A 24764-nucleotide genomic window follows, 5' to 3' on the forward strand; every position below is an offset into this window, starting at 1 on the left:
TCCTTTTTATATATTGTTGAACCCAATTTGCATATACATAGTTTAGGCACTTGGCAACAATATTCATGAGAAAGATTGATTTATAAATTTTCCTTCTTGTAATGTCTTTGTTATTTTTTGGTATTAACTGTATGCTTGTCTCATAAAATGAGTTCAGTTAGGAAATTTTCACTTTTTCTATGCTTTGGAAGAGTTTGCTATGATTGGTATTATTCCTCTCATACATATTGGAAGAATTCACTAGTAAAGCTATCTGAGCCTAGAGTTTTCTTTCTAGGAAAGTTTTAAATTATACCTTCAATTTCGGGGGAAAATAGTGGCTCTTCTGACTTTTATTTCTTCTTGTGTCAGTTTTGATAATTTGTGATTTTTAGGGCACTTGTCCATTTGATTTGTCAAATTTATCGTTATAAAGTAGTTTATAAATTTTAAGATTATCGTTTAAATGACTGTAGGATCTATAGTAATGTTCTGCTTTTCATTTCTGATGTTGACAATTTGTATTTTATTTCTTTTTCTTTATCAGTCTTACTAAGGCCTTATATATATTATTTCAAAGAATGAGTTTTTGGCTTTGTTGATTTCTTCCATTCTAAATTTGTTTACATTGCATTGTTTTCTGCTTTGATCTTTATCATTTCCTTCTCCTTCAACTTCTCTCTGGGTTTGATTTGTAGTTCTTTTTCTAACTTCTAGAGGTGGAACATTAGCCAATTAATTTCTGCCCGTTCTTCTATACATATGTTTAAGGCTATAATTTTCACCTAATCACTGATAATGTTTCATTTTCATCATACTTAGATGAACATTGAACACTTTTTAATTTTTAAAAACTTTGAAAGATAGCTTCAAATTTACAGAATGCTGGGCGGAAACTACAAAGAAATCCTTCCTAACCCAGGTTTGTTATTATTATTATTTTTTTATTAAGGTATTATTGATATACACTCTTATGAAGGTTCCACATGAAAAAACAATGTGGTTACTACATTTATCCATATTATCATGTCCCCACCCATACCCCAATGCAGTCACTGTCCATCAGTGTAGTAAGATGCCACAGATTCATAATTTACCTTCTCTGTGCTAGCTACACTGTCTTCCCCATAACCCCTTACACCATGTAGACTTATTATTTTTTAACAATTTGTCACATTGTTGTTATTATTATTTCCAGAACTATTTGAAAGTAATTTTCAAATACCATGTTTCTTTACCCCTTAATACTTCAGAATACTTCCTAAAACATAACAGAATAAGGATATTCTCTTATATAGGAGTTACCAATTCAGGAAATTTAATATTGATACATTTATATAATCTAATCTAATTTACTTCTTTCAGGATTACATATTGTATTAATTATTATATTTTTCAGTCTCCTTCCACCTGTTACAGACTCTCAGCCTTTGTTGTTCATGATATGAACACTTTTTGAAGATTAGAAGCTAGTTATTTTATGGAATTCCTTAATTTTGGTTTCTTTGATGTTTTCTCATTATTAGATTAAAGTTTTGCAGTTTGGGCTGAAATAAAGTATAGGTGATATATGGTTAAGATTTCACATATGGCGACACATTGTGTCTGCTTCTTATGGCTCATGCTAATTGTAGTCACTCCATTCAGATGTCCAGTTTCTCACTGACAGTTACTACTTTTTTCTTTTGTGATTAATTAATTACTGCTTTATGGATAGATAACTTTTAACTGTGTAACATTGTGTTCCTTATCAAACTCAATCACTATAGATTTAGCATCCTTATCAGCCAAGATCCTGTCAGGAGAGAGAACACACCAATAATGTGTGTTAGGGAAAATTTAATATGAAGAATTGCTAACTACTAAAAGATAAGGAACCACTACAAGGATAAAAGAGGATGCTAAGAGGTTCAGAAGTTTCAAGTGGAAAAAATAAAAGCGGATGGGGCCTTGTGGCTGAAGGAGAGGGCACATTAAGGGACTAAGGATTTAGGAGATGCCTCTCTCACTCCTCCTGTTCCTGACAAACCCTCAAAAAAAATAAAAGATTGAGTTCAGACTTTTTCCAAAAACGGAGTGGCTACTGCAGGAATATACAGTTGGACACTGCTGGGCAGAGCCACACTTTGCACAGAAGTGGCTGCTGGTGAGAGTGCGGCCTGACTGTGTGACTGCAGTTGGTCCACTGAGACTAGGCGGTGTGAGTGTTACTGGCCCTTCCAGCCAGCAGCCCACTGGCTCTCACCCTGAGCAACTGAGGAACGGTTGAAACCCCAGCATAAGTGCCTTCCTGAGGGTATCACAGCCCAGTGCTCCTCTACTGCCCTTTATTGACAAAGCATCGCATATTCAGCTGGCAAGGGTGAAATGTTTACACGGCAGAGACGCTTTTGGCTATGGAGACAAATGATCTCTGAGGTGGAGGGTTATGTAGTAGTTTATATCCACTCTTCACACCACTGTTAAAGGTTTGGGGGGGCTGCAGTTGATGTGGTGCACATTGATTGTCACATGTGAGTGACCAGTTTGTCCGCTGAGGGGTGGGAAGTTAGACTGGAGAGATTGCACATGAACAGTTACTGTTAATTATTGCTTTAAAGCATTGTGTTAGACGCTTCATATACATTGCATCTACTCTTCATAAAAACCCTGGAACATCATTATTATTAGCCACATTTTACAGGTGAGGACTGAGGCTCAAAGAGATTAAGTCAGTTGTTCAATACGGCAGCTGAGTAGTGAGGCCAGAGTTAAGATCCTAGCCTGACAACCTCCAGCATTCTTGACACTTAAAGGAGCGTGATTCTCTTGCAGGCCCCACCATGCAGCTGCCTCCAGGGCAAAACCAAAGCTGGGTTTCTGAGTTTATCCTGCTGGGCTTCTCCAGTGACCCCCTGTCCAACAGGATGCTCTTCCTGGCCTTCCTTCTCCTCTACCTGAGCTCCGTCCTGGGCAATGGGCTCATCGTCACCCTGATCTGGCTGGACGTGCATCTCCACACTCCCATGTACTTCTTCCTCTGTGTCCTCTCCCTGCTGGATACGGGCTACGTCACCACCACCATGCCCCAGATGTTGGTGCATCTTCTCGCTCACTCTCAGACCATCTCCTTTGCTGGCTGTTGGCTGCAGATGTACATGTTTAGTGCCCTGGGCCTTTCTGAGTGCATTGTTTTTGTAGTCATGGCTTATGACCGATATGTGGCCATCTGTTACCCACTGCGCTACACTGTGATCCTCAGCTGGGGTCTGTGCACACAGCTGGCAGCTGGAACCTGTGCCTGTGGTTTCTTCTTCTCTCTAATCCATACTTACCTCACCATGAGGCTACCATACTGTGGGCCCAATATAATAAACCACTATTTCTGCGAGGGCCCCTCAGTGCGAAGCTTGGCTTGCATGGACACCCACCTCATTGAGATGGTGGACTTCATCATCAGTGTGTTCATCGTTATTACCCCGCTCTCCCTCATTCTGGCCTCCTACATACGTATTGCCCAGGCCATTCTCAAGATCAAGTCCACACGTGGTCGCTGCAAGGCTTTCTCTACCTGTGCTTCCCACCTGACCATGGTCACATTTTTCTATGCTCCAGTCACCTACATCTACATGAGGCCCAACTCCAGCTATTCTCCTGAACGAGACAAGCAGATCTCACTCCTTTACAATGTCTTCACTGCCCTGCTCAACCCTGTGGTGTACAGTCTGAGGAACAAGGACATCAAGGGGGCTTTTCTCAAAGTGATAGGGCGAGATAGGGGGCTCTGGTGAATTGGGAGACAGACGGGACCAGGGGTAGAATGTCCAATGCTGAGGAAAGGGAGTGCCTTAAGGTCAACATAATACAGGGTCAGTGCAACCAATGTGGTGCATAAATTGAGTGTGGCTACCTCCATCAACCTGCTACACTGTGGGGCACTGACAGATAACTCTGTGCTGTGAGGGCTCACGACAACTAAAATTCATTATTGCTCATGTTCTGTGTCAGTTGTAGGTCTACTATGGCCTTCTGCCATTGGATTTTTGGAGCCTACTAAAGGAGGAGGTCCTATCGGAAACATCCATTCTTACCATACAGAGAACAGCATAATGGCCAAAATACATGATGGCTCTGAAAGCTGCTGTTCAGAAGTGACAATTCCTACTGGCCAAGACAGTTCATGGCAAGCGTGGTGACAAAAAGGCAAGAAGCACTTTCTTATCACAGAAAACTAATGCAGTCATGCGGCATTGCATATGGATGTATAGTCCCTCTACAATGAATCAGCAAAAAGAGGTTATAATACAATCCCCCATAATGGCACTGGGCCCAATAGGATACATGTAACCAACATGAAACATGGTAACTGTAAGTTACATGGTACATGAACACAGTAGGGGGTCAAAGTGAGAATGGCCTGGCAATGTAGGCAATCAAAGTGGTACATGTAAACAGTAAATATATGTAGCTAACATTAAAAATTCAGCCAATGGAATATACAGATCTGACTCAGTACATGGAGGCAGTATGGTTCATGGGGCTAACATGGTAAACTCTGCATTGTGTTGTAGAAGGACACAGAACCTGACATCAAGTGATCTGGATTCCAGGTCAACCTTGTTAAGTTGTTTTGTGAGTTTGGGCATTTACTTCCTTTCCCTGGATCTTACTTTGCTCATCTCTAAAATGAGCATCTTAAGTTTAATGGCCTCTATTACCTCTGTTTCTCTAAAGTTCTATGTTGCAGTAGGTAGAATGCATGGTACTCAAATGCAGCAAACTAACTTGAGAATCATCCCTGAACCATAAGATGAATAAGGAACCTAGAGAAGAATAAAAGTTGCATTTGTAAATTACCCAAATTAATCCACTGAAAGGTAGAATGTTTGAATAGACTAATTTCCATAAGGGAATAAGAAAAATTGAGACAGTTATGAAGTACCTACCCCACAAGATTAAAAAATTGGTGACAAGAAAGTTTGGGGAGAGGAGAGGCATATGTGGATGGACTTCTCAGAATCGGCACCGACTGTGAGTGCTCCATATTAATTTCCGTGGAAGGGCATTAACTGTACAGGAGAATTATCCCTGGATGGGCAAAAACTGTGGATGTCCATCAGCCTCTTTCCCCAAACACTTGTTCAATGTGCACATCAGCAAAATGGCCATGGTGGCAGGGATGGAGGCTACCCGCATGGGCTCAACAGCATCGATTTACCTTACCAAAGCTGATCGGGCTACCACTACTGCTAAGTGCCTCATTTGAAAATAGAAGGGGTCCACACTGAGTCCCCAGTAGGGTGCCATTTCCTGGGAGAGCATCCTGCTACCTATAGCACCTTGATCTACTGGATATTGAATATGTTTCATCATGGAAGCTAAATTCAAATTGATTTGCTTTACCCACCACTAAAGCTTTTGTTAGCATCCCCATCTATTAATTCACTGAATGCTGAATCCACCACCAGGGCACTCCACACAGCATTGCATCAGATCAAGGAACTCATCACCATGAAGGAAGTACACCTGTGGGCTCAGGATTATAGAATCAAGCAGCTATACCATAACTCCATCACCCAGAAGCAGCTGTCCTGACTGAAAGGTGGAATGGCTTGTTAAACACTTAGTTATGGCTATCATTGGGCAGCAAGACCTTGAAAGAACAGGACCCTATCTTACGTTCTCCTTCAAAGTGAGCATAACGTATTAAGCAGTTTATACTTTGAATCAGAAACATTGTATGGCGCTGTTTCCCCCATAGTCAGAATGCATAGATCCAGGAATCAAGCAATGAATGCCTGAGAGGATCCTCTCCTTGTGATATCCAATAATTCACTCAGGATATTTGTTCCTCTCACTCAACAACTCTGAGCTCCGTTAGCTTGGAGATCTGAATCCCCAAATAGAACATATTTACACCAGTGGAGAAAACAATGGTCCCCACTGAATTGCAGGGACTTCAGTCTGGGTGGTTTGGCTTCTCGTGCCACTGAACTAACAGGGAAAATAAGGAGCCAGTGTACTGGCTGGAATGATTGATCCTAGTTCCTGACAGAAGTTGGAGTACTGCTACGCAACTGAGGTGCAGAGGACTACAGAACCCACAGGATTCCCTGGCAAAAATTCTTAGGCCTGCCATGCCCAAGGGTAAGGGTTAATGGAAAGGGACAGATACCAAAAACAGGCAGAATGATGGAGGACTCAGACCCTTTGATAATGAAAGTTTGGGTCACTCAAGTGGGTAAATCATCCAGAGAAGCTGAGGTTCTGACTGATGGCAAGGGAAATATGGAATGGGCCCTTGAAGAAGAGAGCCATAGGCATCAACTATCAACTATGGTGTCCTGGTCCATTACAGAGCAGGGACTACACTTGATTTACATATTTTCTCCACATTTGTAACATACATACATTTAGACATAGTAATAATTATCTTTATTTTTTACTAGAATATAAAAATAATTAAAATTTTATAACAATTTAAAATTATTTTATTTTATACACATGCTATAGAAGATGACTTTATAATGTTGTCTTCAGATAACAGAATATTCCATGAGACTGTGGCTGAATTTGAAGAGTAATTATTATAGCCTGCAATCTCCTTCATCTGTAGGTAGAGATGTATCTTGTTAGCTTAAGTTGTTTTGTTTATTGTAAGGGAATTTGAATGTTCCTAGAGGGATGCAGAAGAGGCTGAGCAGCCAAAGGGGTAGACTGTAGCAATTACCTATTTATGACCTTTTATTTGCAAATGAAGCTTTCAATATATGCTGTGTAATATGGAACAGAATTCCCTTACTTATCTCTCCTTTAAAGTGGGTGTGATGTTCACTTTTCTCAGAGGCACTGGAAGGACATTGTAGGACAATGACGTTTCCTGCATTTCTGGCCTGCACCACAGGTGGCCCAGAAGGCACAGTGACCTTCCCTCTTCAGTCTGGCTGCCCTCTCCTGGGAACTGAAGCCTTGTACAGCCAGCCATCTTCCCAACTCCCTGAGAAAGCCCTGGAATGGGCTGCCTGCAGCTACGCCTTCAGCAGGTCCCCACAAGTATCCATGTAGGACCTGTCTTCTTCAGGGTCAGAGAATAAGTTGTTCCATCTGCAAGCCCATGTACTCTGGAGGCTTTGTGCCGCCACCGGCCCTGCCCCCAGCATCCATCTGCATGTCCACACTGCTGGTTGCTTGTTGTCTGCTTCCTTACCTGCACCCTGAAAGGTGACTTATGGTTTGCCTGGCAACTCCAGAGCAAGAGTAGCTTGGCAAAACCAGTGACCTCCTCTGCAGCCGTGCCTGAGCCACACCTCCAGTGAGGTCTGACCCACTCCCAGCTCTTTCTTTCTTTGGCTAATATCCCTTAGTGCTTGGGAATCACGGAGAGTTTCCTTATATCCTCCAGGTACTCTCTTTTCATAATTAATACTTCTTCATGTTGAACTTCCCCTGTTTAGCCTACTGAGTGGTTTCTGTAGACTGTTTGGATCCAGAGAGTAACAGGCCCTGTAACATTTCAAAGTAATTATCATTAGCTCCATTTCACTGATGAATTAATTAATAAATAATAATAATATTATTATCAAATTGTTCAAATTTAATCATTTTTAGTTCTTTAAGTCATCTAAATCAGATATGGAGAGGACTCTGCATAATCCATTCTATGGCAAAATTCCTCTCCATCTGTGGAGTTTTGAACTTAAAAAAACAAATTATCGCTGGGAGAAAGATGACAGCATGGGAAATGAGGCAGAAACCTCCTCCCAAAATCACATAAAACACAAAAATACATCAAATATAATTAATCCTGAAAAAGCAACCTGAAGACTACAGAACACACTTCCTACATCTAGGAAAAAGAGAAGTCCTCACAGAACAGTGTAATATACCAATGCTATGATCTGGTGGGATGCAAGCCCTCTCCCCATCACAACCCACAGGTGGGAGGAAGAGAAACGGAGCTGGGAGTCAACAGAAGTCCAAGACTGCTAAACACCCAGCCCTGGAGATCAGCTCCTGGAGCACAATCACAAATTACATGGTGCTCTGGAGATTAGTGAGGTTGGAAAGCAGTATTTCCTAGCTCCAGAGGTTAGAGATTCTGGGCACTAGAGAGCACCACCTACACAAAGTTCTTATTCCATAGGAAACACTGAAAAAATGAAATGGCAAAGGAATTTGGTCCAAACAAAATTACAGAAAAAACACCAGGAAGAGGACTCAGTGAAACTGAAATCACCACTCTTCTTGATAAAGATTTCAAAATAATAGTTATAAACATACTCAAAGAGTACAGAACAATATTCAAGATCTCAGGGAGGACTTCAACAAAGAGATAGAAACTTTGAAAAATGCAGTATTGGAAATAAAACATACAATGGAGGGATTTGAAAGTAGATTAGATGAGGTACAGGAGACGGTAAGTGAAATACAAATTCGAGAACAAGAAAACAAAGGGCGTGAGGCACAGAGAGAAAAAAGGATCTCTAGGAATGAAAGAATAATAAGAAAACTGAGCAGTCTAGCCAAACAGAACAACACTCGCATTATAGGGGTACCAGAGAAAAGAAGAAGAGAGAAAAAGGTATATAAAGTGTCTTTGAGGAAATAATTGCTGAAAACTTCCTCAGTCTGTGGAAGAAAATTGTCTCTCAGGTCCTGGAAGTGCAGAGTTCTCCCACCTCAAGGAATACTAAGACGACAACACCAAGGCCTATAATAATTAAAATGGCAAAGATTAAGGGCAAGGAGAGAGCACTGAAAGCAGCCAGAGAGAGAAAAAAGATCACTAATATGAGAAAACCCCATCAGACTGTCAGCAGACTTCTCAGCAAATATGTTACAGGCCAGAAGGGAATGGCATGATATATTTAATGCAGTGAAAGACAAGGGCCTCCAACAAAGAATACTCTACCTGGTAAAATTATTATTTAAATTTGAAGCATGGATTAAACAAGTTCCAGATAAGCAAAAGTTGAAGGAATTCACCACCCTCAAACTCTTTAGAGTGTATCTTAAAGGAACTGCTCCAGATGGAACTGCTCCTAAGGCTAAATAGTCATCACCAGGGGGGAAGAAAAAGTATAGGAAGTAGATCAATTAATTACTAAGCAAATACAAAATCAAATCAAGTACTCACAAAGTTAGCCAAGGGATGCATAAAGAGTACAGAATATGACACCTAATATATAAAGGGTGGAGGAGGAAAAAAAAGAAGAAGGGGAGGACAAAAAGAACCTTTAGATTGTGTTTGAAATAGCATAATAAGTGAGTTAAGACAGACTGTTAGATAGTAAGGAAGCTGTCCTTGAACCTTTGGTAACCACAAATCTAAAGTCTGCAATGTAAATAAGTAAATGTCTATTGAGAATCACCATCAATGTGAATGGGCTGAATGTACCAATTAAAAGATATACCATTAAAAGATATACGAAAAGATAAAATTATAGAATATATTAAAAAAAACAAGACCCAGCTGTATGTTGTCTACAAGAGACTTTAAACCTAAACACATGCACAGACTAAAAGTGAAGGGATGGAAAAAGATATTTCATGCAAATGATAGGGAGAAAAAAAGCAGTAGTAGCAGTACCTGTAATAGATATAAGCGTTTTCAAAACAAAGACAGCAACAAGAGACAAAGGAGGACATTACATAATGATAAAGGGGTCAGCCCAACAAGAGGATATAACCATTACAGATATCTATTCACCCAACATTTGATCACCTAAATATGTGAAACAAATACTAAAGGAATTAAAGGGAAAAATAGAATGCAGTGCTTTCTTTTTAGGAGACTCCAACACACCACTCACTCCAAAGGACAGATCAACAAGACAGAAAATAAGTTAGGAGACAATGGCACTATAAAATACATTAGAACAGACAGACCTTACAGACATCTACAGAAAACCACTCAAAAGCAGCAGGATACACATTCTTCTCATGTGTACATGGGATGTTTTCGAGAAGACATCACATATTAGGCAATAAAAAGAGCCTTGGTAAATTCAGAAGCATTGAAATTGTACCAACCGGCTTCTCAGACCACAAAGGTATGAAGTCAAATAAAGTATGCAAAGGAAACAAAAAAGGCCACAAACACATGGACACTTAACAGTGTGCTCCTAAATAATCAATGGATCAATGACCAAATTAAAACAGAGATCAAGCAATATAGAGAGACAAATGAAAACAACAGTTCACAGCCCAAAACCTGTGGGACACAGCAAAGGCAATTTAAGAGGAAAGCATATAGCAATCCAGGCTTACCTCAAGAGAGAACAATCTCAAATTAACAGTATAAAGTCACAATTAATGAAACTAGAAAAAGAGCAAATGAAGCCCAAAGTCAGTAGGAGGGATAATAAAGAACAGAGCATAAATAAATAAAATTGAGAAGAATAAAACAAATAGAAAGAAGCAATGCAACCAGGAGCTGGTTCTTTGAGAAAAGAAACAAAATAGAGAAACCCCTATCCAGAGTTATCAAGAAAAAAAGAGTACACACATAAACAGAATCAGAAATGAGAAAGGAAAAATCACTACGGACACCACAGAAATACAGAGAATTATTAGAGAAGGCTATGAAAATTATATGTCAACAAATTGGATAACCTAGAAGAAATGGACAACTTTCTAGAAAAATACAATCTTCCAAGGCTGACCCAGGAAGAAACAGAAAATCTGAACTGACCAATTGCCAGCAATGAAATCGAATTGGCAATCAAAAAAACTACCTAAGAACAAACCCCTGGAACAGAGGTCTTCACGGCAGAATTTTATCAAACATTTAAAGAAGAGGCAATACCCATCCTCCTTAAAGTTTTCCAAAAAGTAGAAGAGGAGGGAATACTTCCAAACTCTTTCTATGAGGCCAACATCACTGTAATATCAAAACCAGACAAGGACGCCACACAAAAAAGGAAATTAAAGGCTAATATCCCTCTGCACCAAAGTGTATAAATGTTCAAACCAAGTTACTTCAAATCAGGTTTTGCCAGATTTGCTGTGTTATAACCTCTAAATAAGTTATGAAAGGAATTGGTTTTCATAGGTTTGTTGTTTTAGAATGGAGAATTTGTGATTTTTTCATTTGGGTTCATAAGTGAGATGAGTCTGTGATTTGCCTTTCTTGTATGTCTTCATTTAGTTTTGGTGTCAAGGAAAAACTTGCATCATAAAATGAATTGGATAACTTTCTCTCTGTCTCCATTCTTCGAAACAGAGTGATAGGAATCTTGTCCTTGAAGGCTTAGTGTAACTGCCTGGCTTGATGACTCTTTTGGGGATTGCAGGTGGTAAGGACATAGAAGACACTCTGAGCAAACGGACACTCATCCCCCAGTTGCTGACACACTACACAGCAGTGATGATCACACAGTGTGGTAATGGGTACAAGAGCAGAAAAACACTATTCTTCTTCAAGAGTGTCTGCACACTGCAGCCCTTTGTCACAATTTAGTCCTCTGGGATCTTGATTAACTTTTGCTTCCAAAAAAACATCACTCTGGTCTGTTACATTGATGGTATTATGCTTGGACCTGGTAAGCAGGAAGTAGCCATAATAGTAATGGTAAAGGTAAGGCATTAGAACGTCAGAGGGTGGAAAATAAATCCAGCAAAAATCCAGGGACCTTCCACCTTAATGAGAACAGTTTTTGGCTTGCTGTTAGAATCCAGTGTGTTTGGGACCTGTCAAGACATCCCTTCTGAGGTGAAGCCTAAGTTGTTGCATCTGGCCTCTCCTAGCGCCAAACAAAGAGGCACAATGCCAACTGCGCCTCGGATTTTGGAGGCAACACAGTCCATATTTGGGTGTGCTACTATAGAGCATTTACTGAGTGGCCTGAGAAGCCTCTGGGTTTGAGTGAAGTCCAGAAGAGAAGGTTTTGCAGTAGGTCCAGGCTCTGTGCAAGCTGCTCTTCCATTTGAATCACTGGATCCAGCAGACCTGATGGTGCTTGAAGTGTCTGTAGCAGATAGAGATACATGGTTTGCAACCTTTGACAAGGCTGTAGAGGTGAGTCACAGCATAGACCATTAGGATTTTGGAGCAAAGCCTCCTGTCCTCTGAGGATTGCTACTCTCCCTTTGAGAAACAGTTTTTGACTTGCTATTGGGCTTAGTAGAAACTGAACACTTAACAATGGTACCCCAAATTATCATGTGACCTGAACTCCCACTGTGAACTTGATGTTGTCTGATTTTCCAAGTCAATACTTGGCACACACAATCATCATCAAATGGAAGTGGCATGAATGACACTGGACTCCAGCAGTCCCTGCAGGTCCAAGTAGTTGGCATGAGGAAGTGGCCCCAATGCCCTACTCCTTCTGCGTTACCCTGCACGGCCTGCACCTGCAGTCTCATGGGGAGTTCCCTATGATATGTTGATGAGGAAGAGAAAATTCAGGCCTGGATTACATATGGTTCTGCATGACAGGAAGGCACCGCATGAAAGTGGACAGCTGCACTGCCATAGCTCCTTTCTGAGACATCCTGAACTCCAGTGATGGAATGAAATCCTCCCAGGGGACAGAACATAAAGCAGGGCACTTGGTGGTTCATTTTGTTTGGAAAGAAAACTGGCCAGGTGCAAGGCTCTGTATTTGCTAATGGACTGTGGCCAATGGTTTGGCTGGACGGTCAGGGACTTGCAAGGAGTGTGATCAGAAAATGTGTGAGAACGAGATCTGGGGAAGAGATATGTAGAGAGTTCTCTTTAACTGGCAAAGAATGAGATGATATTTGAGTCCCACATGAATGCTCATGATCAAGCGGTTAGGATAATCCAGTGTGTGGATACCAGTCTCTTTTCAGCCACCATCATCATTGCCCAAAGGGCTCACGAGGAAAGCAGCAGGGACAGAGGTTATGCATGGGCTCAGCAATTTGGACTGTGACTCAGAAAGGCTGCCAAGGATACGAATCAGGCATGAATTGTTTTTTTTCCCTCCTTCCTTTCCGGAGCTTTGGCTGTTAACTTTTAAGCGTCACATCAGCTGTTAAAGCCTAGACTGCTTTAACAGTAAGGGGCTGTAGGACATTTGTCACATTGCTAAATCTCTAGGACTCAGTGTTCTCACCCGCAAAATGATGATGATAGCACTATTTCATAGGGATGTTTTGAGTACTAATGGGCTATTGTGAGCAAGGCACTTAGAAGAATACCAGGCAACTTGGAGCAACACCCTGTAAGGTTTTGCTATTATCATCCCTACTGCTACTATGGTTGTTATTGTTGGGGAGCATTGTGTATTTTCTATGGTCCTTCACCCCACTGCAACAAAGAATTGAAGGTCTGAGGCACAGTAGTGAAGCAGAGTAAAAGTTTTATTTAAAGTTACTTAGAGAAAAAGTGCAGGCGAACTCAGAGAAAGAGAGGAAGGAGCACCCTGAAAAGTTGAAAAGAGAGTTTTAAGTTAAAAGATTCTGCACTTAGAAAGTCCAGGCGACCTCAGAGAGAGGAGCACCCCGATAGGTTGGGGGTTTCCCCTTTAGAGGATTCTTCCACAATGTGACTAAGAGCTGGGGATACAGACTTGTTAAGTGGCTTTGAATATTTAGAATTAACTTAACAACAGGAACTTCCTGCTCTGATTTCTCCCTGCGAAAAAAATGGCATCTTGGTCTGGGAGAACATCAGACAAGACCACTGTCCAGCCCCCAAGGTTGGCTGAGTTACTGTCTGAATGCTAAAGAGTAGGTTAAGAATCTTACTTCTTAACTTCCTGCCTTTTACAGTGTTGTTTATGGCTGGGCCTGCATGCGAAATTGATTGTCTAGGTTGTAAACTACTTGACTAGGGCCAAAGGAGAAAAAAAGAGCATATAGGTAAAGTTAAAGAATAAACTGGGCCTGCATGGTTAACACGGTAAAGACATGGGCTATGCTTAGGTATCCTCCTTTATCTGGGGAACTTTCCAACATTGCAGGCCAAGTTGTTCATGGCTTTTTGAGTTTTAACTGGTTAACTCATTAACTCTGGGTCTTTTTAATGGACTTTCCTGGCCTTTTTCTCTTTCCACCCCACTCATACCTATTTTCTGGCCTAACATTATTACCATTATCTTTATATCATCACCATGTCCTGCTATTCCCTTCAGCTGCCTCCAACACAAACCCAGAAAACGTCCTGGGGCACCTGTCTTAGGGAATGACAGCGAGCTCCTGCAGTTCCTTCCAGAGGTGTTCTCAGCCTGGGGCCAAGTAGAGAGTCCCAGCTGTCAGGACTGCCCCTGCCCCAGCTGCCCCCTCTGCACGACCCCACCCTCTTCTCCTTGAGGCCTGTGGGCCTGCTTGGCTCATCGTGAAGCCTCTGGAGTCCAGTCTTCTCCCTCATGGCCACATCCGGGCTGGCTGGCCCCTCCCCACTGGGCGTCACGACCAGCTCTCGGGACAGCAGAGGGACCTCAGCTGGGGTTCAGGTGCAGCCTTTAGAGGAGACTTCAACAGTAATGCACGTGCCACTGTGGACACAGCCCCAGCCAGCAGGCACCTGCCAGTGTTCTGGTGCCAGATGTGCCATTGTGTAGCCACATGGCATTGCCAAATCCCTCAACTCTTCCTGGTCACATTTCATTTTCTGGGAAAAGGGGGATAGTCCCATGCTTGGCAGTCTTTAAGTAAACCCGTCATTTCGAAAGTCAGAGTGACCCGAGTTTCAAGCTGTCTATGATCCTCAGTGGCTTCCTACCGTGGCAAGTCACTGCACCTCTGTGAGCCCACTTTCCTCATCCATCCAGTAGGGATGTGTGGACTACCTCTTCAGGGCTGAAGGAGGCTTGGTGACATGTGTGAGAAGACTTAGGGCCTTGGTTCAGGGCGAGGATAGTCATCATTTTTTATGTTTCTGAGGAAAAGGTCTGGGGCCTCTGTCGAGCAAGGCAGGGAGACCTGGACCAAGAAGGCCTGACCTGCTGGGCCCGCCTCTCCTGGACAAGGGCCGCTCACTGAGGCTCCGGCAGCTCCGGCCAGCAGCAGAGTGGGATGCCTCCAGCACTAGAGTGGCCTGAGAGCTCTGGATTCTCAGGACTTGGGACCAGAGGCCGTCATGTGCTGGTAAGTATTTAATCCTCAGTCTTGGAAGGAGAGGGAAAAGTTCTGATTCGTATTGTTTGCCAATTTCCTTGGTGTAAATCACCCACTGTAGCTGATTTCAAGCTTACAGAATGATGCCACTGAACTCAGGGTTTCAAAAGATGCCCAGACGAACACCATTAGAGAGAATTTCCACCAAAGAAATCCAGTAGATGCAAATAACTTCTAGAATGCAGAAAGAGTAAAGTGTTGTAAAATAATTGGGATATGAAGGGTTTTGAACACTTGTTTTTCGCCTTTCTTTTTTTTTTATTTTATAAGCTGATTTTTTTCTTTCTCCCACACAAATTGTTGAAGTACAATTGACATATCACATTGTGTAGCTTTAAGAAATAAAACATGATTTGATATTTTGTGAAGTGTTTAGCACAAAAATATTAGTTAGCACATCCTTCCCCCTATATAATCACCATTTTGTTGTCCTTATGATTAGGACTTTAAAGCTCTCCTCTAAGGGTCACCTGAAAGTATACAGCACAGTATTCCTAACTATAGTCACCGTGCTCTTTATCAGACCCCAGGAATTTATTTGTTTTTATCAATGAGAGCTTGTGCTCTTACACTTACATCTTCTCATTTCCCTGAACACCCAGTGCCTCTGTTTCTTTCTTTTTTTTATTAAGGTATCATTGATATACACTCTTATGAAGGTTTCTCGTGAAAAACATTGTGGTTACTACATTCACCCATATTGTCAAGTCCCCCCCATGCCCCATTGAAGTCCCCGCCCATCAGTACAGTAAGATGCCACAGAGTCACTATTTGTCTTCTCTGTGTTATGCTGTCTGCTGCGTGACCCCCGCTACACCATGTGTACTAATCATAACACCCCTCAATCCCTTTCCAGACCCTCTGTTTCTATCAGTTCAGTGTTTTTAGATTTCCACAAATAGGTGAGATCATAAAGTATTTCTATTTTTCTGACTTATTTTACTTAGTGTAATTCCTTCATGTCCCTTGATCTTTGTTTTTAATGTAATTTATTTTATTGTATTTTCTACAATTTACCTTGCATCATGGTTTTGTTTACCAGCCACCTCACAACATTACTGAAATTTCAGATTAATTGGCTGTGGGGGTAGCTGAGCAGGAGGGACCTCAGAGCCCAACCTTCCCATTCTGAGAAGATGGGGAGCTGAGGCCTGATAGAAGGAAGGAGGGGAACTCGGTCATGGAGGCTTGGGCAGGGTTTTCAGCATCTCCTTCTAATTGAATTCTCCCAGAAACCATAGCATTAGTCATCATTAGAAATTATTATTAACATTTTACAGAGAAAGCTGAGGCAGCATAACAGCAAGTTTAAGAGTACAGGCAGTAGAACTTGATAGATCCTGATTCAAATTTTGCCTCTGCACTTAGTAGATACGAGCATTGGGCAGTTTCTCACGCCCCTGGGCCTCAGCTTCCTTGCATGTAACATGGGGCTGAGACTCACATGCTTTTTGCCAGGACTGATTCAAGACCGGGTGTAGGTCAGTGCTCCACAGTCAAGTCTAAATTATCATCAGAGAGGTTGGGTGATTCGTCCAGGGTATCGGACTAGTAGGAAATGGAGGAGGATTTTCATTTGCCCAACTTGTTCAGTGAGGAATAGAGGTGGGACTCAAACATGGTTGAATGGACAGGTCAGGGCCCAGGGGTTGGGGAGGTGAGAGGAGAATCAGAATGAGGCCTTCAGTTCCTGGCACTTCTACAAGGTGCCCAGTGCCAGCCCCTCTCCCAGGAGCTGGTCACAGCCCTCAGAAGTCTGGGAAAGGAAATAGTCCTGTCCCCAGCCTCTCCCCACCTCCCCACCTCCCCACGTGGGTGTTGTTTGCTCCCGCTCTGTCCCCAAGGGCGTCCTCCCTGTGGGTTCTGTTGACAACATTCAGGGAATCCCATCGTGGCTTCCCCCTGGGGACAGGGGCGGTGGCGGCAGGAGGCAAAGGGGTGGCCCTTGTCAGCTCTCCCCGGAAAGCCTGCTGAGGAGACAGGACCATAAAGCCGCAGCAGCCTGGCCCACTGCGCGGAGCTTGGGGACAGCGGGCTCCCTTCCTTGTGCCTCAGGACCCGACAGCAGGACCTTCGGGAGCCAAGGCTGCCTGGCCGCGCGCAGAGAGCTTCCCGTGGAGAGAAGGCCGGCTTCCCCGTCCGCCCTCGGAAATGCAGGGCTCCTCCGGGCACGGGGCTGCGCGGAATCCCGGCTCCCTGCACTCAGCTGCCCGGGAGGCTTCCTGCTCAGGCTCCTTCTCTTCAGAGCAAATGGCAGCCTCTCCACGACTTGTTTCTGCGGATCCCTGAGGGGTGAGATGGGAGCTGGGCTTGGGGCTGCGGGCAGGATCCCGGCATCTGTGGGGGCCAGAGGTCAGGGGTGGCCAGGCCCCCAGTCCCCGGGTCCTCTCTGTGCCCACAGCCCAGTATCGCTCTGGCCCCTTCTCCTCACTGCCCCGTGTTCTTCCCCCCCTCTCCCAGCTCAGTCCCCTCCCATTCGTTCCTTCTTCCCAGACCCCCTTCTTTCTTTCCTTTATTCATTTAACAAATACTTACTGATAGTTTCTCTGTGTGAAGCCATGTCTAGGTCCTAGAAACATGGAAGTGAATAATACAACTTCCTGAGCTCAGGGATCTCCACGTCTCGCTGAGAGACATGTCCCTGAAAGGACAATGATGGGAAAGTTTGAGCAGGGACACGGTTGGCTCTGGCGATTCGGACCCCCGACACCCCCACTCCCCTGCTTTCGAGAGGCCTGGGGCATTGCAAGTCCAGACGGACACTGCTGGGCTGACAGAATCTTAGAAGAAATTTTTTTTTTTAACTAAATGATATCCCTCATTCCATGGAAATCAAGTTTGACTAAAACAGGCTTTTACAAAAATACATTGAGTTCCATAATGGCAATAATTCCCCAAGTCCCTTCCACTGATTCCCTCTGCTTCCAACGCATTCCTTGGCTTCTCACATCCACACGATGGGAGCAGACAGATGAAAGTATCCTGAGAGATGGTTTGTGGCTGTTGCTTCAACCATTTGTCCTAGGAGGATTCTGGTCGTTCTTGCCTGGTGGCCATGCCTCAGAGGCCATGATTCTTGGACCCAAAGCTCAAAAGCTCGAATTGGTGTGCATGGGGGTGGGGGAAAGTTTGCATTCTTCGCCCCTCCCACGTAGAGCCTGTCTGCTGAAGCAGGAGAGGATAATGATTAAGAGTTGGCTTGGCTCCAGACTGCCTCCATTCAAACCCCAGGTCCACCACACAAAACACGTAATTTAGAACCCATCACTTGTTCTCTGTGCCTTTGTATTTTCATCTGTACAGTGGAGGTTATGGTACTTTCACCTCAATGAATTGTGATGATGAGATAAACTTAGTATAATAATGCCTGGCATATGGAAATTATTCATTATATATTATCTATTGCTATTATTGCAATGGAGATTATCAACTCACCCACATATCCACAGTTTATTCCAGATATGCCAACTCAATTAGTGGGCTTTAACAGGAGAAGGTGAAAGTTCTCCTGAGGCACTATATCTCAAGCTTTGTATAAGAATCCTCTAAGCCTACCAAGATTATAACTTGCCAGTATGCACAGGGGTGTGAGAAACAGAGGCAGCATCTAGTCCAGGGCTGTGAGCGGGAGATAGTGGGACAGGTTAGGGAAGTCTTCCTGGGGAGATGACACCTGTGCCGAGTCCCAAAGTGGATGTACTCCTGAGTGTGTACTGGGTGGTGTGCATGCAGCTGGTGGAGCTCCTCCATGCTGAGGACCTAGGCGAAGCCTGAGGGGCACAGGAGAAGAGACATGCAGGATACTAGGTGGCTTTCATTTTAGCCTTCTGGTGGATGTGTAGTTTTGTTCCCCTGTAGTTTTCACGTGCAATTGCTGGCTGACTAATGATGCTGAGCATCTTTTCACTTTATTAGTGGCTATTTATACAGCCTCTTTTGTAACATGCCTTTTTTTTTTTCACTGTCAGGTGTATTTTTAAATCCTTTGCCCACTCTTCTGTTGTGTAGCTTTTTTTTGTTTGTTAATTTTTAAGGGTTCTTCACTTAACAAATCTTTTAATTTCTTCAGTTCACTACAATTTGGTTTGTCATTTTTTTCTCTATGGTTTAGTGCTTTTTATGTCTTATCTGAGAAATCTCTCCTACCCCAAGGTGATGTTGATAGGTTTCTGTTTTTGATACTAAACATTTTATTGTTTTATCTTTACCATTTAAATCTAGAATACATCTGGAATTGATTTTTGGGTACCATATGAGGTAGGACCCAAATTTATTTTCTTGCATGAAAATCCACATCATGTGGAATTTATTGAAAGACCATCTTTCCCCATTGCTAGGTATGCTCAACTTTGTCATAAATCAGACAACTGTATATTCATGGTCTGGTCTGGTTTGTATTCTGTTCCTTAGATCTGTTTTTTTATTCTTGTGTCAATTTCACACTCATTTAATTATGGTAGGAAGTCTTAATATCTGGTATGTCCTCCAGGTTTGGTTTTCCTCTTCAGGATTCTTCATAATTTCCATATAAATTTTATGACCAGGTTATAAATATCTGTAGAAAATCTCCTAGAGTTTTGACTGGGATTGTATTGAATCTATAAGTCAATTTTGTCTTTATAATGTTGAATTGTCCAACCCATGCATGAACATGGCATATTCCTCAATACTTGGGTATCTTTAATTTTTCTAAATAATGTTTTCCTACACATACTTCATTAGATTTTTGTATTACATATTTGATTTTTAAATGCTCTTATTAATTATTCTGTGGTTGCCACTATAGAGAAATACATCACATTTTTTGTACTTGCTTATGAATTTCAGTTCATCTTTGGGTTCTTTAGATTTTGTACCCACCAATATGTGGTTGGCCGATAATGACAGTTTTATCTCTTCCTTTCCAAGCCTTTGGCCTTAAATCTCTTTCTCTTGACTTGTTTCACTGGCTAAGACCCACCAGTGCAATGGCTAAAAAAGTGGTAATAGTGAACGTTTTTGTTTCACTTCCAGTGTCAGTGAGAAAATTATCGATATTTCACCCTTCACTATTACATTTGCTGTAGGTTGCTTCTTCTCTTATTGCAGATTATATTTATCACATTAAGAAGTTTCCCTTGTATTCCTAGTTTGCTAAGAAGGTTATTTGTAATCAAATGTTTGTTGATTTTGCCAACTCTTTATGTATCTACTGAGTTAATTATATAATTTTTCTCCCTCATATTAATGAGATGAATTAAAAGTTTGCTTAAGCAACTTTGATTTCTTGTAGTAAACCTAATTTGACTGTGATGTATGGTCCTTTTTATATATTGTTGAACCCAATTCGCTAATACATTGTTTAGTAGCTTGGCAACAAAGTTCATGAGAAAGATTGCTTTATACGTTTTCCCTCTTGTAATGTCTTTGTTATTTTTTTGGTATTGAGTGTATGCTTGTCTCATAAAAGGAGTTCAGTTAGGAAATTTTCACTTTTTCTATGCTTCGGAAGAGTTTGCTATGATTGGTATTATTCCTCTCATACATGTTGGAAGAATTCACTTGTAAAGCTATCTGAGCCTAGAGTTTTCTTTCTAGGAAAGTTTTAAATTATACCTTCAATTTTGCGGGAAGACAGTGGCTATTCTGACTTTTGTTACTTCTTGTGTCAGTTTTGATAATTTGTGTTTTGTCAAATTTATTGTTATAAAGTAGTTAATTACTTTTAAGATTATCTTTCAAATGACTGTAGGATCTTTAGTAATGTTCCCCTTTTCATTTCTGATGTTGAGAATTTGTATTTTATTTCTTTTTCTTTATCAGTCTTGCTAAGTACTTATATTTTATTTCAAAGAATGAATTTTTGGCTCTGTTGATTTTTTCCATTCTAAATTTGTTTGCTTTGCATTGTTTTCTGCTTTGATCTTTATTATTTCCTTCTACTTCAACTTCTGTTTAGGTTTGATTTGTAGTTTTTTTTTAATCTTCTGAAGCTGGACATTATTAGCTGATTAATTTCTAGCCTTTCTTATATTATTATATATATATTTAAGGCTATAAAATTTTTCCCCTAATTGCTGATAGTCTCATTTTCATGATCATGTAGTTCACCACTTACAATTAAAAACTTTTTGAAACTTTTAAAAAATAACTTCAGATTTACAGAATGCTGGACTAATACTACAAAGAAATCCTTTCTGTCCCATATGTAGATATATTAATTTTTAACAATTTGTCACATCATTGTTATTATAATTTCAGAACTATTTGAAAGTAATTTTCAAATATCATGTTCCTTACCCCTTAATACTTCAGAATACTTCCTAAGATATAAGAGAATAAGAATATTCTCTTATATAGTAGTTACCAATTCAGGAAATTTAATATTGATGATACACTTAAGTAATCTAATCTTATTTACTTCTTCCAGAATTACATACTGCATTGATTATGGTTTTTTCAGTCTCCTTGCACCTATTATAGATTCTCAGCCTTTCTTTGTCAGTCATGATATGAACACATTTTTAAGATTAGAAACTAGGTATTTTATGGAATTCCTCAATTTTGGTTTCTTTGATGTCTCCTCATGATTCAGGTTTTGCATTTTGGGCTGAAATAATATATAGATGATATATTGTTAGGATTTCACATGTGGCGACACACTGAGTCTGTCTGCTTCTTATGGGTGATGTTAATTGTAGTCACTCCATTCAGATGTCCAGTTTCTCACTGATAGTTACTACTTTTTTCTTTTGTGATTAATTAACTAATGCTTTATGGGTAGATATCTTATAACTGTGTGACATTCTGTTCCTTATCAAACTCACTCACCATAGATTTAGCATCCTTATGAGCCAAGATCCTGTCAGGAGAGAGAAAACACCAATAATGTGACAGGAAAAATTTAATATGAAGAATTGCTAACTACTGAAAGATAGGGAACCACTAGAAGGATAAAAGAGGATGCAAGGAGATCCAAAAGTTTCAAGTAGAAAAAAAAAGTGGATGGGGCCTTGTGGCTGAAGGAGAGGGCACATTAAGGGACTAAGGATTCAGGAGATGCCTCTCTCACTCGCCCTGCTGATGACAAACCCTCAAAAAAAATAAAAGATTGAGTTCAGACCTTTTCCAAAGAGGGTGTGACTACTGGAGGAATACACCATTGGCCACTGGTGGGCAGAGACCAGAGCTTGCACAGAAGTGGCAGCTGGGGAGAGTGTGGCCTGAGTGTGTGACTGCAGTTGGTCCACTGAGATCAGGCGCGGTGAGTGTTACTGACCCTTCCAGCCAGCAGCCTGCTGGCTCTCACCCTGAGAAACTGAGGAAGGGTTGAAGCCCCAGCCTAAGTATCTTCCTGAGGATATCATAGCTCAGTGCCTCTCTAGAGCCCAATACTAACAAAGCATCACATTGTCAGCGGGCAAGGGAGAAATGTTTAGACGGTGCAGACACTTCTAGCTATGGAGACAAATGTTCTCTGAGGTGGAGGGTTATGTAGTAGTTTATGCCCAGTCTTAACTCCACCTCTAAAGGTTTGGCGGCTGGAGCTGATGTGCTGCACATTGACTGTCATGTGTAAGTGACAAGTTTGTCCACTGAGGGGAAGGAAGTTAGACTGGAGAGATTGCACATGGGCAGTTTACTGTTACTTTTACTTTTTAAATTTTGTGTTTTTTTAAAGTAAAATTTTAAAAAATTACTTTAAAGCATTGTGTTATACACTTCATATACACTGTGTCTACTCATAAAAACCCTGAAACATCAATATTATAAACCACATTTTACAGTGAGGACTGAGGCTCAAAGAGGTTAAATAACTTGTTCAAGATGGCAGATGAGTAGTGAGGCCAGAGTCAAGATCCTGGCCTGACAACCTCCAGCATACTGGGTAGAAAACCATACTTTAGATGACATTTGAAGGAGAGTGATTCTCTTGCAGGCCCCACCATGCAGCTGCCTCCAGGGCAAAACCAAAGCTGGGTTTCTGAGTTTATCCTGCTGGGCTTCTCCAGTGACCCCCTGTCCAACAGGATGCTCTTCCTGGCCTTCCTTCTCCTCTACCTGAGCTCCGTCCTGGGCAATGGGCTCATCGTCACCCTGATCTGGCTGGACGTGCATCTCCACACTCCCATGTACTTCTTCCTCTGTGTCCTCTCCCTGCTGGATATGGGCTACGTCACCACCACCATGCCCCAGATGTTGGTGCATCTTCTCGCTCACTCTCAGACCATCTCCTTTGCTGGCTGTTGTCTGCAGATGTATGTGTTTGGAGCCCTGGGCCTTTCTGAGTGCATTGTTTTTGTAGTCATGGCTTATGACCGATATGTGGCCATCTGTTACCCACTGCGCTACACTGTGATCCTCAGCTGGGGTCTGTGCTCACAGCTGGCAGCTGGGACCTGTGCCTGTGGTTTCTTCTTCTCTCTAATCCATACTTTCCTCACCATGAGGCTACCATACTGTGGGCCCAATATAATAAACCACTATTTCTGCGAGGGCCCCTCAGTGCGAAGCTTGGCTTGCATGGACACCCACCTCATTGAGATGGTGGACTTCATCATCAGTGTGTTCATTGTTGTTACCCCGCTCTCCCTCATTCTGGCCTCCTACATACGTATTGCCCAGGCCATTCTCAAGATCAAGTCCACACGTGGTCGCTGCAAGGCGTTCTCTACCTGTGCTTCCCACCTGACCGTGGTCACATTTTTCTATGCTCCAGCCACCTACATCTACATGAGGCCCAACTCCAGCTATTCTCCTGAACGAGACAAGCAGATCTCACTCCTTTACAATGTCTTCACTGCCCTGCTCAACCCTGTGGTGTACAGTCTGAGGAACAAGGACATCAAGGGGGCTTTTCTCAAAGTGATAGGGTGGGTTAGGGGGCTCTGGTGAATTGGGAGACAGACGGGACCAGGGGAAGAATGTCCAATGCTGAGGAAAGGGAGTGCCTTAAGGTCAACATAGTACAGGGTCAGTGCAACCAATGTGGTTCATGAATGGAGCATGGCTGCCTCCATCAACCTGCTACACTGTGGGGCAGTGACTGATAACTCTGCACTGTCAGGACTCATGGCAGCTAAAATTCATTATTGCTCATGTTCCGCATCAATTGAAGGTGGAGCATGGCCTTCTGCCATTGGATTTTTGGATCCAACCTGAAGAAGAAGGCCCTTTCTGGAACATCCATTCTTATAATACAGAGAATGGCACAATGGCTGAAATGCATGATGGCTCTGAAAGGTTCTGCTCAGAAGTGTCACACGTCTCTCCTCTCATCCTACCGGCCAAAACAAGTCATATGGCAAGTGGGGTGGCAAAAGGGCAGGAAGCATTTTCTTCCCACAGAAAACTAATGCAGTCCTGTGACAATGTTTATGGATGAATTCTCTCTCTACAAAGAGTCAGCAAACAAAAGGTGATAATACAATCCCCCATAATGGCACTAGACCCAACAGGATACATGTAACCAACATGAGACATGGTAACTGTAAGTAACATGGTACATGGACACAGTAGAGGCCACAGTGATGTAGGCAAAATCAAAGTACTTCATGTAAACAGTGAATATCTGTAGCTACCATTAAAAATTAAGCCAGTGCAATATGTACCCCTGCCTTGGTGCATGGAGGCTACATGGTTCATGGGGCTGACATGGTATACTGCGCATTGTGTTGTGGAAGGACACAGAACCTGACATCACGTGATCTGGATTCAGCTCAACCTTGCTAACTTGT

At 42.2% G+C, this 24764-nt stretch overlaps 2 protein-coding genes across 2 annotated transcripts; both read left to right on the plus strand.

The window, feature by feature from the left end:
• Window positions 1-2801: 2801 nt before the first annotated feature.
• LOC118916353 (olfactory receptor 2A12-like) lies at window positions 2802-3749 on the plus strand. The gene has a single exon (XM_036893324.2). The coding sequence runs from the start codon at window positions 2802-2804 to the stop codon at window positions 3747-3749; it is 948 nt and encodes a 315-aa protein (XP_036749219.2).
• Window positions 3750-22974: 19225 nt separating this feature from the next.
• LOC118916299 (olfactory receptor 2A12-like) lies at window positions 22975-23922 on the plus strand. The gene has a single exon (XM_036893170.2). The coding sequence runs from the start codon at window positions 22975-22977 to the stop codon at window positions 23920-23922; it is 948 nt and encodes a 315-aa protein (XP_036749065.2).
• Window positions 23923-24764: the final 842 nt, after the last annotated feature.

This window comes from Manis pentadactyla, chromosome 4, assembly GCF_030020395.1.
Source record: "Manis pentadactyla isolate mManPen7 chromosome 4, mManPen7.hap1, whole genome shotgun sequence".
In the NCBI taxonomy this organism is placed as follows: Eukaryota; Metazoa; Chordata; class Mammalia; order Pholidota; family Manidae; genus Manis; species Manis pentadactyla.